The sequence below is a fragment of the Sciurus vulgaris genome (assembly GCF_902686455.1).
Source record: "Sciurus vulgaris genome assembly, chromosome: 11".
Taxonomy (NCBI): Eukaryota; Metazoa; Chordata; class Mammalia; order Rodentia; family Sciuridae; genus Sciurus; species Sciurus vulgaris.
The window spans coordinates 82851649-82867305 of record NC_136472.1 but is presented as its reverse complement, the minus strand read 5'-3'; the positions used below and the strand labels follow the sequence as shown (position 1 = coordinate 82867305).

At 34.9% G+C, this 15657-nt stretch overlaps 1 protein-coding gene across 7 annotated transcripts in view; it reads left to right on the top strand.

The window, feature by feature from the left end:
* Window positions 1-211: 211 nt before the first annotated feature.
* The window catches only part of DLG2 (discs large MAGUK scaffold protein 2), a gene marked incomplete at its 3' end in the record, with an annotated part of 2081919 nt that continues 2066473 nt past the window's right edge, over window positions 212-15657 (top strand). For 2 of the 7 annotated variants that reach the window (XM_079105557.1, XM_079105560.1), the window contains exon 1: window positions 222-1888. In XM_079105557.1, coding sequence (XP_078961683.1) covers window positions 1870-1888 — 19 coding nt within the window. In that variant the 5' untranslated portion in view covers window positions 222-1869. Of the gene's footprint in view, window positions 1889-15657 lie in introns of all 7 variants that reach the window. The other 5 variants (XM_079105538.1, XM_079105549.1, XM_079105544.1 and 2 more) reach the window with 5 other exon arrangements.

The window sequence follows — 15657 nt, the reverse complement described above, 5'->3', positions numbered from 1 at the left end:
AACCCCTTGCCTGCTGCGGGTCCCGCCCCAACCTGGTCCAGCCCCAACCGAGTCAAAAGCCGCGCCCTCCATCCTGCCTGGGATTGGGCACAGTGTCCAGAAACTACGGCCGCTTATTGGCTTGGAGGAAGTCCAGAAACCATGGGGCCCGCTCTCCTTGCCAGCCCAGTATTTCCTCCCCCTACTATTTGTCAGCCTACCTCCCGCTTATCCCAACCCTAGGGGAACATGGGGCGGTTGGGCGTAGGGATGTTGCACGCATTCCTCTTCTCTGGGCAGCCAGGTTAGCTGGGCACTAGCAGCCCGCTCCTTTCACTGTTTGAGGGTGCTCGCCCCTCTGACCTGGCCCTTGTTGACGGCTGTGGCTTCTCAGAGCCTCCAACCCTCCGCCCCAGTGCCGTCAGAGCAGCCCGATTAGCTTTCTCTTCCCAGGCTTTAGTCCCCTCTTTCCATCCTTTCGCCCCGCTTGGAAAGGGACTGGAGAAAAATTTGCCCCTCTTGTCTCCCGGGAAGACCCCCTTGCCTGTCAGTGTTTCGCGGGTGGAGGGTACTGGGAGGAGGCCTGGCGCGCTTTTGTGTTGGTAAAATGCCCAGCAACCCGCAACCCCCGACCCTCCAGTCTCCATGTCTTAGAGAAGCCAAATTCGAGAGTTATATAATTTCTAGTGCTGCTGTTTCTCTTGACTGAGGAAACACTTCATCGCGTGGAGGGTGCAGGACATTTCAGTGCTCTCCTATATAAGATCGGGGTGTGGGCAGGGGTGGCCAGCGGTGGCAGAGAGATGTCTTGTATTTTCTGCAAAAGGAAGGTGGGTAGTTCGGAGAGAGATTGAGAGGGTGAATGTGGAAGCCAAACAGCTGCACTCTCATTTAGTAAATCGAGGACCATTTGCACAGTTTATGCTTGCATGCCTAATCCTACTACAACGTCTCTGAAAACACCTTTGGGGGAAAGGTTTGATTTCTCCTCTCGAGCAGTCTCAGTGTTTTTCCTCGCCGGATAGGGAGCTGCTTGGATGCGAAGAGATGGCATGATGTGAATGACTCCAGTGTGAAGAAATCTGCTTCGCCAACTCATCCTGCATCAAGTGCCCATTGAGTAGCACTGTCACTTTAATGTCTCCATGCCAAGGGATTGCTTTCCTTCGTTTCAATCCTCTCGGTTAATACATGGGAGGATCAGAATCAGAGGGGCATTAAGGATCAAGCCTTGGGGGCTTGGAGAGTGCAGAAGAAAAAAAATGAAAGTGACAGCAAGCTGGACCTGTTTTACCTGAGGGGGTGAGATCTGGAACTTCTGGTCCATTAAATCAAAGGGGCCTTTAAGTCTGTGTTCTGCCAGAGAAAACTGTTCAAACTCCGCACCTTTTCTAGAGATCAGAGTCAAAGAGGTTTTTAAAAGTATTTTTTGAAGGGGGAAGTTTAATATTTTCTCTAAGAATTGAGGATCGTTATCATCAACCAATTCATCTTTTAATTTGATCATTTATGAAGTAATGAGACAGTTGTCTAAATTTGGTTCGTGCCTTAACTGAGTTAGTCATTGAACTTCCAAAAATGTTACTGCCTGAAGAGGAATTTTAATAACATTTCCTATGCTTTTCTCAGCGTAAAAAAATACGAATTTTATAAAAACTGAAAAACTCAAAAGTTATTTTTCTCTAAACTCTGTGGGCAGTGTAAAAAGTTTAGTTGTGGAAAAAGAAAACATCATTATTTTCTTTATCTGAAATAGAAGACTCGACCTGGATTTCAAAACTGAAGGGTGAAGTGGTTTGCAACAGTTACCTGGCTCTTGGCCACAATCCAGCTGGATTAAGCAGACTTGAAAAGTGATCTTGAATCCGGTGGCAGAGGAGAGACCCAAGAATGCCAGTGAAGAAGAAAGGTGGGCTATGAGGTTCCTATATAATATATGATTCTCCCTTTTCTTGGTTTTGGATTTATAATTAAAATTGTATTCCATTGGAGAGTAACATTTTGACTGGATTTGAGAAACTTGTAATATCTTTTCAGTAGCATATCATTTAGTAATATTATTTTGCTATAGTAAAAGGAAGTAAGACTTAGTATTTATAGACATTATGATTTCATAAATCAGGTTGTCTATATTACCATTTGTTATAAGAAAAGAGTGATTTGGGATCTTTAGCATATTTTCTTAGATCATTAAAACTTACTTTTAAACAATTTTTTAAAAAAAGGAACTTGTACAGTGGAGCTCCTCCCCATGGATCTAATATTTATTGAGCTAATTACATAGTTTGTAAAAGATAGTAATTTTGTTTGCACTGGAAAACTTATAACTTTAATCATTTTTTTATTAAATTAGATTTCATATTTGTTCACTCAATTACTTTTGTGATACAGCACAACTTTGGTAACCTGCACTTTTTCAGACCATGCGTTGTTAATAGCATGGTTGACAAGTTCTTCAAATGAGACACACACTTGGTTTTCCTCCCCTTTAATAGTTTTTGTTACTCTGATTTGATCAAGACCTAGTTAGTTCCTGAAGCATTGTTTATTATACGTTAGACCTTAGGGATTGAGTTTAGCCTAGCTCTACCCCAGGTTAACTTTATTCCAAAGTAGCCTAGTGAAGCTGTTTTTTCTTTTTTTTTTAACCTGATGCGGAAGATGGCATTAACTATAAAGAACTTGGAGAGTTTCAAATAAAATTTATATCAACACCTCTGAACTTTACTCTTTTGGGCTAACACGGATCCAAATGTATAATTATATGGATTGCTATAATATGAAACTAAAGCCTAAACTGTAGTTAAAGCTCAGCTTGGCTGTGCATGGTGTTTAATGCCTTCTACCTTTGGATATGGAAGATTCATTGGAGAAAAATTGTAATCTCTGGGGTGCTTTTATCCACGCTGGTATGGGAGGGAGGGACAGTGATATATAAAAGGTTTGAAGCACTTACAGCTGTGCTTTTTTGCACCCTGGAATATAGGACTAGAGTTGTTTTCTTCCACCACTTCTTCCCTGTAGCACAACTGAGAGAAGTAAACTTTTTTTTTTTTTGATTTTGGAGCCATACCTGTTTAGATCTGACACAGTTGATTTATCTGGAATAAGAATGGTTTTAGGAATGTAGGCAATAAACAATATGGCTCTTTGATTTATTTAACTCAATGTGTATTGTTACTTTTTGTTCCATTTCTCTAGACAGTCTTTTTGGAGGACTTTGATATTTTGGACTAATAGTTAAACACATTTTGTGTGTGTGTGTGTGTGTGTGTAAGGAAAGAGGAAGAAGAAAGCAGGAAGGGGAAAAGAGAAGAAAGAGGGAGAGAGCAAGAGGAAGGGATAAAAAGGTATGTGGGAAGGAAGAGGAGAAAGTCTAATGAATATTTTAAATATAAAGTAAGCTAAGGGTGAACTTAAGTTTCTAAAACCAATAGAATGAATTTCTTAAAACTTTCCACATTTAAAGGAACTGCTACAGAAATTGCTGACACATTATTGAAAACTATAATACTTTATGAGAAAATGTAAAGACTTCATCTCTTTCCTCCTTCCTTTCTTTTCTCTTTCTTTCTTCCTTAATAATGGATTGACATAATAGATCAAAATATTAAAGGAATCAACATATACTATATTACAAAGCAAGTATATATATTTATGTTATACTAAAGCATATGCATTATGTAATTCACTTTATGAACTGATCTAGAGAAAAATAAAAAATAATTTATTTTTAATTTCTTAAAATTGTATTAAATTATATATTTTTGAAGACTATAACAAACAGCCAAACAAATCATTACCTGTACATTACCTTTTAATTGGCTAAGCTTACTATCTCTATTTCTATAATGTAAGAAAAACAAATATTTTAGAGTTTAACCTAAATTTATTCTGCATGAAACACTGTCCTTCATCCTTTTGAATTTTTTTTCTCTCTCCATTGTTATATGTAGTAGAGATAATTGAAAAGTAAACTTAATGTGATTTTAAATAACAACTATCTCTGTTGGGCCAAGTGTTTATTCAGTGTTGAATATATTCTTATTAAAATGTGAAGTTTTTATAAGACATATTTCATTTGGTGTTTATTTTGTATATTGTTTTAAAAATTGAGAGATTTTCTCATTGATAACTTGCAACTATGGTGGGAAGTGGAATGGGTATGAAATCTCAGTAAGTCCATATCTTGGGCTATTCTTGACTGCTCTTGAATAAGTTGCAACTGCTATGCCTCAAAACTACTGTTTTCTTTATTGGTATTACTTTTTATCTCTCCTATTACAGCCTCCTCACATTAAAAAATGTCAACAGAACTCTTCCTTTTCTCTGTTACAGACTTTTTCCCCTCAACAACTGATTTTTATTAAGGATTCAATTATCTAGAGTAGTCACTCCATTTACTACCAACTGATCCTTTAGGACAATCTTTGACATATTTTAATTTGGGAAAATTTAGAGCTTATCAGCATTTTCTGATATGATACAAGATCATAGTGGGTTATGAGGCTATTTCAATAAGATTTCTTAAATTGAATTAATACAATTTTATGTTGAATTAATATAAGAAAAAAATTGCATTCTTCCTGGTGTTTTCAAGCAGGAAGTTGCTGTTTTGAGGATAAAATACTATTTTTCAACACTTGAGTTTTTTGCATAACAATTTATGCTTCAATGAAAATTTTTAGTACAACAGTTTCTTTTTAAAGGTTTTTTTGTTCTTATTAAATATATAAAAGAAATAATTGCTTTTTTAATACTTTGAGGTGGATGATCATTTTACTTCTGTGTTTTTTAAAAAATTGTTCTATTATCTTCTGAGTGCCTTTTTAACTGGTATAGAAGTCTGTCTGATGTTATTAATTTATATAACATTTATTTCTGTCTAATTCTTTTTTGCAACTGTTTTTGGTGATATAATTGAGCATGTATAAACAGATTTTTACCATGAATTTCAAGTTAAGTATTATCATTTTTCATATTAATTTGTTTTGATGTTGTACTATTTTAAAGGAAGCTGAAGAATATTGTATATTTAAAATTCTAAACTATGATACTCTCATATATCTTATGTGCACTCTTGAAACTGAAATTGTTGTTTCTTGGGCTCACAAGCATTTTATGTCTTTGTTTTGATTGACTGTATTCTTCCTAAAAGTGTTATTTTTGTTTTTCTTTTTTCTCTCTCAGGAAGGGAATTGTAACTATTTTGCTTATTTCTTCCTTATTTAAAGTTTTCATCTTTCATTATTTATTTCTAGCACTTTGTATATTAACTACTTTTTTAATAGCATCTCACTAATTTACCTTTACTTTTCTCTATCTGTATTTTCCTTCCATCTCTAGATTTCTTAAGTCAAAAAAAATTGTTTTTCAGAATCAATAAAGGGAAAAATATGTACCCGAATTTATTGACTGTTCCTGAGTCACTATTTTATTTCTTTTGTACACATTTTACCAAATTTATGTTTGAACTTTCATGTTTGCTATACTAGTACTATATCCAGATATAGTTCATTTTTTTTTTTTACAAAACTTCAATTTCATTAATTTTTTTCTCACAGCTAATGAAAACAAGAGTTCTCAGAAGGGATTGGAAAACAATTGTTTTTTTTTTTTTTTTTTCTTTTGATACCAGGGATTGAACAACTGAGCCATAGCTCTATCCTTTTTTGTATTTTATTTTGAGACAGGGTCATTGCACCTGGCTGAAAAAATAGTTTTCATAGGTTGGCAATTTCTGTAATTCACAGTAAAATAAATAATTTACTAACGATATTTTTTAGGTTTAAAATTCCCCAGAAGAGTCATCTTTTTTTTTCCTAAATGTTTTTCAACTATATTAAGGAATAATTTATGCATAATAAACTTCATCATTTAAAAACACAGTTTTTGATGAATTTGGACAAGTTTTTATACACCTATGAAATAAGCACCACAATCAGAATATAGGACATGTCTGATACCTCCACCCCAATTCTGTGTGCTCCTTTATAATTCCTCCTCCCATTCTTAATTCTGTCTTCTATCTTGATGATTGAGAGTTTATTAGAAATCATGAAGCTATAATTATTTCTTCTTCTTCTCCTTCTCCCCTCCCTCCCTCCCTCCCTTTCTTCCTTCCTTCCTTCCTTCCTTCCTTCCTTCCTTCCTTCCTTCCTTCCTTCTTGAGATTGAACCCAGGGGCGATTTACCGCTGAGCAACATCTCCAGGCTTTGTAAAAGTTTTGAGACAGGGTCTCACTAAGTTGTTTATAGTTTGGCTGAAATTTTTTTTTTTCTTTTGTGCTGGGAATCGAACCCAGGGCCTTCTGCTTCTAAGGCAAGCACTCTACCGACTGACCTATCCCCACAGCCCCAAGTTTGGCTAAATTGCTGGAACTTGTGATCCTCCTGCCTCAGCCTCCTGAGTCCTTGGGATTTTAGGGGTGTACCACTGTACCTGGTGAAGCCATAGTTTTGTTTTGCTTTTTTTTTTTTTTTTTTTGGTACAGGGAGTGAACCCAGGGGTGCTTAACTCATGATCCTCCTGCCTCGGCCTCTCAAGCTGCAGGGTTTACAGGCGTGAGCCACCATGCTGGGCCATAAATGCTTGATGTTGGGAAATATTCATCAATCTAGAAGGCATAAAGAGAGAGCAGTCTGGATAGAGAAATAAAAGAATATTTATGTGTTCAGCTACTGATTAGGAATATGCTGTGTAGCAAATCAATAGACATAGAAGTAAAATGATCTGTTAATAGATTTTATTTTGCACATATTATTTTTTGGGATGATGTACAAATGATATACTACAGAATTGATAACATAAGATGTGTGAACTGTTCTGGGAAAACTGCTCAAGTGCTTCATTCATAATAGAATATTTTTTCTTTAGGCCTGTTATTGCTTGTTTTGGGGTAGAACAGTATAATCAGAAGATATATGCAAAACATTGGATTTTCAAAATACTGAATTAAGGCATTCAATTCATTCATACCTCTGTCAATAAATAAATCCCTCATTAACATTCAATATTATATCCCCTAAACTGCAAGAATACTATTTTTCTTAATTATATATATTCTTTTATGCTCTTTCTTTTTTGTACTTACTGTTATCATTGTAATGATTATAATTTTTTTTTTAGAATAAGGCTGAGATGCACAATATCTGTTTTTGCTGGGAGAAGGGTATCTGTTCCTCATCTATGATTTCCACTCAGGGATTTGTAGCCATCAAGACATGAGGACTCTGTATCCTCAATGTAGGTTGCTTTGTCAGCAGAGAATCATGAGTTCTACCCAGTCTCTTCTGTCCAGTCAGTCTTTCTGAATTCTAACTAGTAAGCTTTCTGCATGGGTTCAATTTTTAGTGAGTTACTCAAAGCTATTTCAAGAATTATGGCAAATCACCTCCATTATGAAACAGTTCTCCTGACCCCATTTATTTTAGGATTTAAGATCAAGGTAGAAAATCCTGTGAAAATGAATTATTAAATTTAAACTTTCAAAGATAAGATTTTGTATCCCATTCCTTCTGAAGATACTATCTTGCTAGCCACCATAACTGTGTTATAGTGAAATTCTGAGACTTTATTTGTGGGAAGGGCTGTCACTTTTGAGAGTTGTAACATGTTTATTGAAAGTATTGTGTGACTTGGAATGAACCTATTAGATTCTATTCTATTTAAAACTCCTTATAGATAATAAGCAAGCTATGATTATTTAAAAAGATAATCTTATGTATGTACTTACTGTAATAGCTTTACTTCTATCTATCTATTCAATCATTTTTCTATCCAACAAGGATTTATTGAATGCCTGTCATGTGCCAGGCATGGTGCCAGATGTGTGTTTTGTGGTGGCAAGTGGCATTCAACCTCTGCCATTAAGATTTCTAAAGTAGGGAGACATGTGGAAGTAGGCAGTTTTAATGTTGTGATGTTAATATACTATGTCATGGAAACAGGTGAGGAGGACTTAAGTCCATCTAGGGAAGATATGATATTTAAGATGAGATAAGAAAGATGAGTAGAAGTTTTCTAGTCAGTGTAGGAAATGGTAAGATAATGTTTCAGATTGTTATTTTCTTTGCCTTGAATATATCATGACATCCTGTATCATCATCATCATCATCATCCTCAATAACAGTAATAATGTAGAAAAATCCTAGGCCAGTAGTCAGAAGACCTGGCTACTAGTAGAGACAAGATCAGAGATGACTGATTTGGACTTTTGCTCTATTTTATGTATATAAGAAATATCTAGGTTGGGGTGTACCTCAATGACATAGAACTTCGCTAGAATGTGCAAGACCCTGGGTTTGTTCTCTAGTACTGTGGAAAAAAATCATTTATTTTCTATAATTCAAATTTATATTTTTTACTCAGAGACACTGATTAGTGGCTAAAATAATTCTAATCCTTGAGATTTTCCCCACTTCTCTGGAATGGGAGAGATAAATTCTGGTCAACAGTCGTCTATATATAATAGCTTACCTCTGAGATATGAGTTGTTTTGTCTAGATAGTTCTTTCTGGTCTGGCAGAAATCTGTTATTTCCAAGTCATGTACTTCTATGTTTTTTCAAGATTTCTGTGTTTCTGTTTGCCTACACAGGTTACGATGCCATTCCTCTCTGGGGTCTTACTGCCTTCCAGGCAATGCAGACAGTATGTTAGCCTAAATTCCTGCTGTCTTGTGGTACAAAGACCTTGTGCTTTACATCTGTCTTATTGTTTTGTTTTTCACCTGGAAATCTCTTTCTAGACTGGTGAGAGTCTGGGAGAAGTCCCTCTCTCAGCCTATTTGTAGAATCAATCTTTCATCTCTGAGACAAACTCTTATTGTGAGGATTTATGCTTTTGCAAAGCAAAATTGAAATAACTTAAAAATCACCCCCCACCTTTTTTTTGTCCTGACACATACCTCCCTGAGGCAATAAATACTGAATAATTATCTGCTTAACTGAGAAGAAAGGGAATGGGGAAATTTAGGGAGAGAAAAAATATTGCTTTTTCAAAATGCCAATCTCCCACATTAAAATAGAATTCATGTGCCTTCATATGAAATGCCACCAGGGGCCCTGTGGAAATCATGTAATCATCTGAACTCCACTTTCCTTTTAAAAAAGGTTTGATACCTTTCCTTCCCTTACTATATGTTGTTCCTTTTCCTTATCCAATAATACATGTGAACTTCACTTTTTCAAAGCCAGTTAGTGATAGAATTAGGATCAGAAGCTTGTCCAGTGCTCTTTTCACTGTGAAGTGTGATGTTCTTTGAATAAGGGAATGGTATCATGGTGCTATAGAGGGAAGCCTGGGGTTGGAATTCAGTCTTTACCAATAACCGGCTAAGTTATCTAAAGAAAAAGATTGAACTTTAAATTTCTCATCTTAAACATAACTGTACTAATAATACCTCTTAGGATTATTGTGAGGATCAAATGAAGATGCCCAACCCATGTAAATTCTTTTTATAAATAGGAAAGTGCTACACAAATGCTTAACATCAGTATACTTTTTCGACCAGGCATGGTGGCACACACCTCTAATTCTAGCCAAGGGAAAGGGATTGCAAGTTCAAAGCCAGCCTCAACAACTTATTAAGACTCTGTCTCAAAATAAAAAAATAAAAAAGATTGAAGGTGTAGCTCAGTGGTAAAGCTCCCTAGGTTCAATACCCAGTACCCAAATTAAAACAACAACAACCACCAAAGAAATATTTTTTAGTGGGCAGGATGTCTGAGGAGAAGAAAAGTTGTGTTCAGAATATGGCTCCCCTTCCATCAGTGGTATGGAGTTTTCTTCTTGATTAGCTTCTGGAGCAACCCTACCCCAAAATGGCAGTGACACATCTGATCACAAGTAGAAAATGTCATACTGTTCTCTTTTCCCCCTTCTCACAAATAATAGTAACACTTGTTATCAGTATTATTTCTCTTCCACAGATAATGAAAATAATTTGTAAACCATCAATATCTATAAATGGTTGTAGTTTCCAGGTTCTGCTTTAAGTTGGCCAGAAATTTTCTTTATTATCTAAATTCTAAATTTTCTTTACTTACTTTTTATTTTCTTTTTCTAGTTTATTATAACTGGAATTATGCATAATTCAATATACAGCTCAGAATTATATTTAGCAATTTGCTATCTTCTTTCTATTACTACAGAGCCTTAAATTTTCTCATCCTTTTCTTTGACAATATTCTGTCATATATGGGATATCCTATAGAATTATTTATATATATTCTATAGAAAGCATGAGTTCTAATTTAAAAAATTATGACTTCTCTAAAAGGAATAATGTAAATCCACCAATTTATACTAATATCTTTTTGTTTCAGCAGGAGAAATATTCTGATAAATAGGTGTTTGTTAAAATTTTTTTTGAGGGGGGGTAAACTATAATTTCTAAGGACAGTGATAGAAAAGAAGCACTATGATCCTTTCTTAGTAAGCCAAGTTTCCATATAGCATAGTACTTAAAAATGCAGGGTTTGGTACTACAGAAACCAGAATTTGAATCCTGGTTCTAGTATTTACTTGTTGTGTAGCCTTGGGCAATGTAATAGTTTGGATCTCACATATTCCCCAATGGCCCATATGCTAAAGGCTTGGTTGCCAATCCTGGAACCTTTGGAAAGTGAGGTCTAGTGGGAGGTAATTGGGGGCATGACCTTAAATGGAATATTGGGACCCCAGGTGCTTGCTCTTCCAAGTGGCCATGAGATGATCAGATTTCCTTCAACACACATTTCTTGCCACAGACCCAAAGCAACAGGGACAAGTGACCATGGACTGAAACCTTTGAATGTATGAGCCAAAATAACTCTTTCCTCCTTTAAATTGATTTTCTCAGGCATTTTGATATAGCAATGTAAAACCTGAGTAACACACGTAAAATACTTCATTTCTCCCAGAGTAAAGTTTCCTCATTTGCAAAATGCACCTAATAGTATTTCTCAGGATTCTTGTGAAGATTAAATAAGATAACCTATGCAGAGTTCTTAGCATTGTTTAACAAATCCTAGCTTATATTATTAATAATAAAATGATACCTTTGCTGTGTCATCATGAACTGTGAATTTTAATATTAAAAACTTCTTTTTAAAGGCTGATGCAAGAGTAGTTATATATGAATAATATAAATATTCATATTTATTATTGATTATTTTCACATGACTATCCTTCATTTGCAATATAACAAAATCAGACTAACAATAAGAATTAAACACTTATAAATATTTCTTAATATTTTTATTCTCTTGTCGGAGGCAGTGGCACACCCCTTTTTTCCCCAGCTACTAAGGAGGCTGAGGCAGGAGGGCTGTTAATTTGAGGCCAGTCTGGGCAACTTAGCAAAACCCTATCTCACAATAAAAAGTAAAAAAAAAAAAAAAAGGGTAGAGATTTAATTCAGTGTTAGTGTATCTTTAAGGCTCAATTCTCATTAGCAAAAAAAAATTTTTTTTAATTTTCTAGTCATGTCTCATAAATAATGATAAAATGGTGACTATCAGTGTTGCATGTATTTATTAAAAACGATATATAAGGAAAGAATGTTTAATTATTATTGCTTGTTTTAATAAATATATAGCACACTGTAGTTAAAAACCTTTCTAAAACAATCAAGTGGTCATGCTCTCTTCACTTAAAAATCTTTAATGACTTGTCCTTCTTCCTTGGCTATAAAGTCAAGCTTGTTAACCTGGTGTGTATGGTGTCAACTTCTTTGTTTCCATGGCATCTTGAATATCCTTATAGTATCCTTATAGTATTATTATACTATAATAATAGTATAATTGAATATCCTTATAGTATTATTATACTCTAATCTTTTACTTTGTTGACCTATTTAGTTATCTTTGCTTTCAGACTAAAATCTCTACCTTGTTCAGTATTCAGTTTCCAATGTCTAAAACATAGTAAGATACTTAATAAACTTGATAAAATCCATCAAAGAACTTTTCTCAGACTTATAATGGCAGAACCATTTTTATTTATATGCTTTGAATAACAATTATTATTGTAATAAACACATTTAAAAATTAGCGATTCAATCAAGTGCTGTGGCACACCTGTATTCCCTCCAGTTTGGGAGACTGAGATAGGAGGATTTTAAGTTCAAGGCTAACCTCAGCAATTTAGCAAGACCCTGTCTTAAAATAAAAATAAAAAGGTCTGGGGGTGTAGCTCAGTGATTAGAGCCCTTAAGTTCAATCCATAGTATCAATGATTCAACATTTCAACATTTAACCTTATATTCTGAAGTTTGCTTATACAAGTTAAGTCTGATTGGTCAAGCTTTATGTTTTTTCCCCATAGAAATATGGTAATTTATTTATTTATTTTTTTTTGAGGACTAAGAATAGTATTGTGGAGAGAGCACTGTACTTAGAATCAAAACCAAATCTGTTATTTAGTAGCTCTGTGATCTTGGATTCATGAATTTCAGTTTCTTTCTTTCTTTTTCTTTATCTATCTATTCTAATACTGGGGATTGAACTCCCTAGGGCACTTTACAAATGAACTAAATTCCCAGTTTTTTAAATTTTTTATATTGAAACAGGGTCTCACTAAATTGCTGAGGCTGGCCTAGAATTTGTGGTCCTCCTGCCTCAATTTCCAGAGTCGTTGAGTTTATAGGCATGCACCACCACATCCAGCTGAATTTTAGTTTCTTGTAAAATAGGCATTTTATAACTTCTCAGTTGTGGCAAGCAGGTAATAAAATACATGTAAATTTCTCTCTGACTAAACAAATATTGAGTACATTTATGTAAAGGAATTTAATTATTCTGAATGCTTTGCTCTCCAAGATTTATTTGTGTATTAATTTCACTTTTCTTTCTATAATAGAAGTATAATACTTTGATCTTAATTTCCCTAGTGATACCACCATATGGTCTATAATTCTTCCTTTTTTTAGCCATGGACAATGATTTTATGTATTATTCTTTATTCTAAAAGTTCATTTGTTAGCACTATTGTCATTCACTGTTTCAAATTTAAATTACCCAACCCAAATTATTTATAACTTTCTGGCAATGCTATTCTTAAACCAAATACAATAGAGTTGAGCCTTAATTAACAGACACATGATTACCTACAATGCCAATTACATAACATTCACTATATCCATTGGTTACATATTTCATGCAGAAATTTCTCATTTTAAAAAATGACAACTCCTTTGCATATCCTCCTATGCCTGGCCTCAGGAAATCCAAATTTAGTTTCATTCTTCCAGTACATTTTGGAGTCATGAAGGTAGAGCCTTTTTTTTTTTTTTTTTTTTTTTTCCAGTGCTGGGGATCAAACTCAGGGCCTTGTGCTTGTGAGGCATGCACTCTACTAGCTGAGCTATCTCCCCAGCCCATGAAGGTAGATCTTTAGTGAAGAAAATAAAAGAGTTGAGGCCCTCCTAGCAACATTTCAGGAAACAAAATTCTTCATTTACATCTGGTTATTGGAACATCAATTAAAATATTATGCCTGACTTTCTGATAATTACCCAATTATCGCAACTCTATTCAACCTATGGAGATCTGGCTAGAGATTTCTGACTTGTACAGCAGGATCCTTGTCATCTTGCCTTTTTTGTTTTATTTATCATATTTGAATAATTGTCTAATTTTGGACAAGCTTAGACTTTCATTAACCAGAAATAAGATTAAGTAGAGGGATTTAAAGGTCATAATGGAGTTGATACCAAGTGATAATTATTAATAATCCAAAGAAGCATAAAAGAGCTAGATGCATTGGCCCATGCCAGTAAGCTCAGCAATTCAGGAGGATCTCAAGTTCAAGGCCAGCCTCTGCAACTTAGCAAGACCCTCTTTAAAAATGAAAAAAATAAATAAAAATAAAAAGGACTGGGGATGTAGCTCCGTGGTAAAGTGCCCTTGGGTTCAGCTCCCAGTGTGGCAAAAAAAAAAAAAAAAAGGCAGCAGCAGAAAACAGAACTGTCCAACTAAAATAAGATATGTTAATAAAGGTTGGTGGTGTGAACATGTGGTAATATATTTGTATACATGGTATGTGAAGCCTGAGTTAGCTAAGAGATTCGATCATATCTGACCATTTTTTCCTTTGTTATAAAAGTAATGTATTGCCTTTTTATTGACTGGGCAACTAAGTGTGAATTTTAAAAAATTAGTTCTATTTAGTTGTACATGACAGCAGAATGCATTTCAATTCATTGTACACAAATAGAGTACAACTTTTCATTTCCCTGGTTGTACACGATGTAGAGTCATACCATTCAGGCAACCATACATGTACATAGGGTAATGGTGTCCATCTCATTCCATCATCTTTTCCTTCCCTGCTTCCCACCCTCCTCTGCACAATCCAAAGTTCATCTATTTTTCCCTTACTGTGTATCCCCCTGTTGTGTATCAGCATCCATTTATCAGAGAAAACATTTGGCTTTTGTTTTTTTGGGATTGACCTATCCCACTTAGCATGATATTCTCCAACTCTATCCATTTACCAGAAAATGCCATAAATTTTATTCTTCTTTAAGGCTAAGTAATATTCCGTTGTGTATATATACCACAGTTTCTTTATCCATTCATCTATTGAAGGGCATCTAGGTTGGTTCCATAATCTAGCTATTGTGAATTGAGCTGCCATAAATATTGATGTGGCTGCATCTCTGTAGTGTGCTGATTTTAAGTGCTTTGGGTATAGGCCAAGGAGTGGGATAGCTGGACATATGGTGGTTCCATTCCATATTTTCTAAGGAATCTCCATACTGCTTTCCAGAGTAGTTGCACCAATTTGCAATCCCATGATGTATGAGTGTACCTTTTCCCTACATTATTCGCCAACACTTATTGTTGCTTGTATTTCCCATAGTTGTCACTCTAATTGGAGTGCGATGAAATCTTAGGGTAGTTTTGATTTGCATTTCTCTTAATTACTAGAGATATTGAACATTTTTTCATGTATTTGTTAACCAATTGTGTATCTTCTGTGAAGTGTCTCTGCTCATTTCCTTAGCCCATTTATTGATTGTGTTATTTGTATTTTTGATGTTAAGTTTTTTGAGTTCTTTATAAATCCTGGAGATTAGTGCCCTATCTAAAGTGCATGTAGTTAGAATTTTCTCCCATTCTGTAGGCTGTATCTTCACATTATTGATTGTTTCCTTTGCTGAGAAGAAGTGTTTTAGTTTGAATCCATCCCATTTATTGATCCTTGATTTTATTTCTTGCACTTTAGGAGTCTTGTTAAGGAAGTCTGGTCCTAAGCTGATATGATGAGGATTTTGATCTACTTTTTCTTCTATTTGGTGCAGGGTCTCTGGTCTAATTCCTAGGTTCTTTATCCATTTTGAGTTGAGTTTTGTGCAGGGTGGGAGACAGGGGTTTAATTTCATTTTGCTTCATGTGGATTTCCAGTTTTCCCAGCACCATTTGTTGAAGAGGATATTTTTTCTCCATTGTATGTTTTTGGCACCTTTGTCTAGTATCAGATAACTGTATTTATGTGAGTTTGTCTCTGTATCTGCTATTCTATACCATTGACCTACCTGTCTATTTTGGTGCCAATACCATGCTATTTTTGTTACTATAGCTCTGTAGTATAGTTTAAGTTCTGGTATTGTGATTCCTCTTGCTTCAGTCTTCTTGCTAAGGATTGCTTTGACTATTCTGGGTCTCTTAGTTTTCCAAATGAATTTTGTGA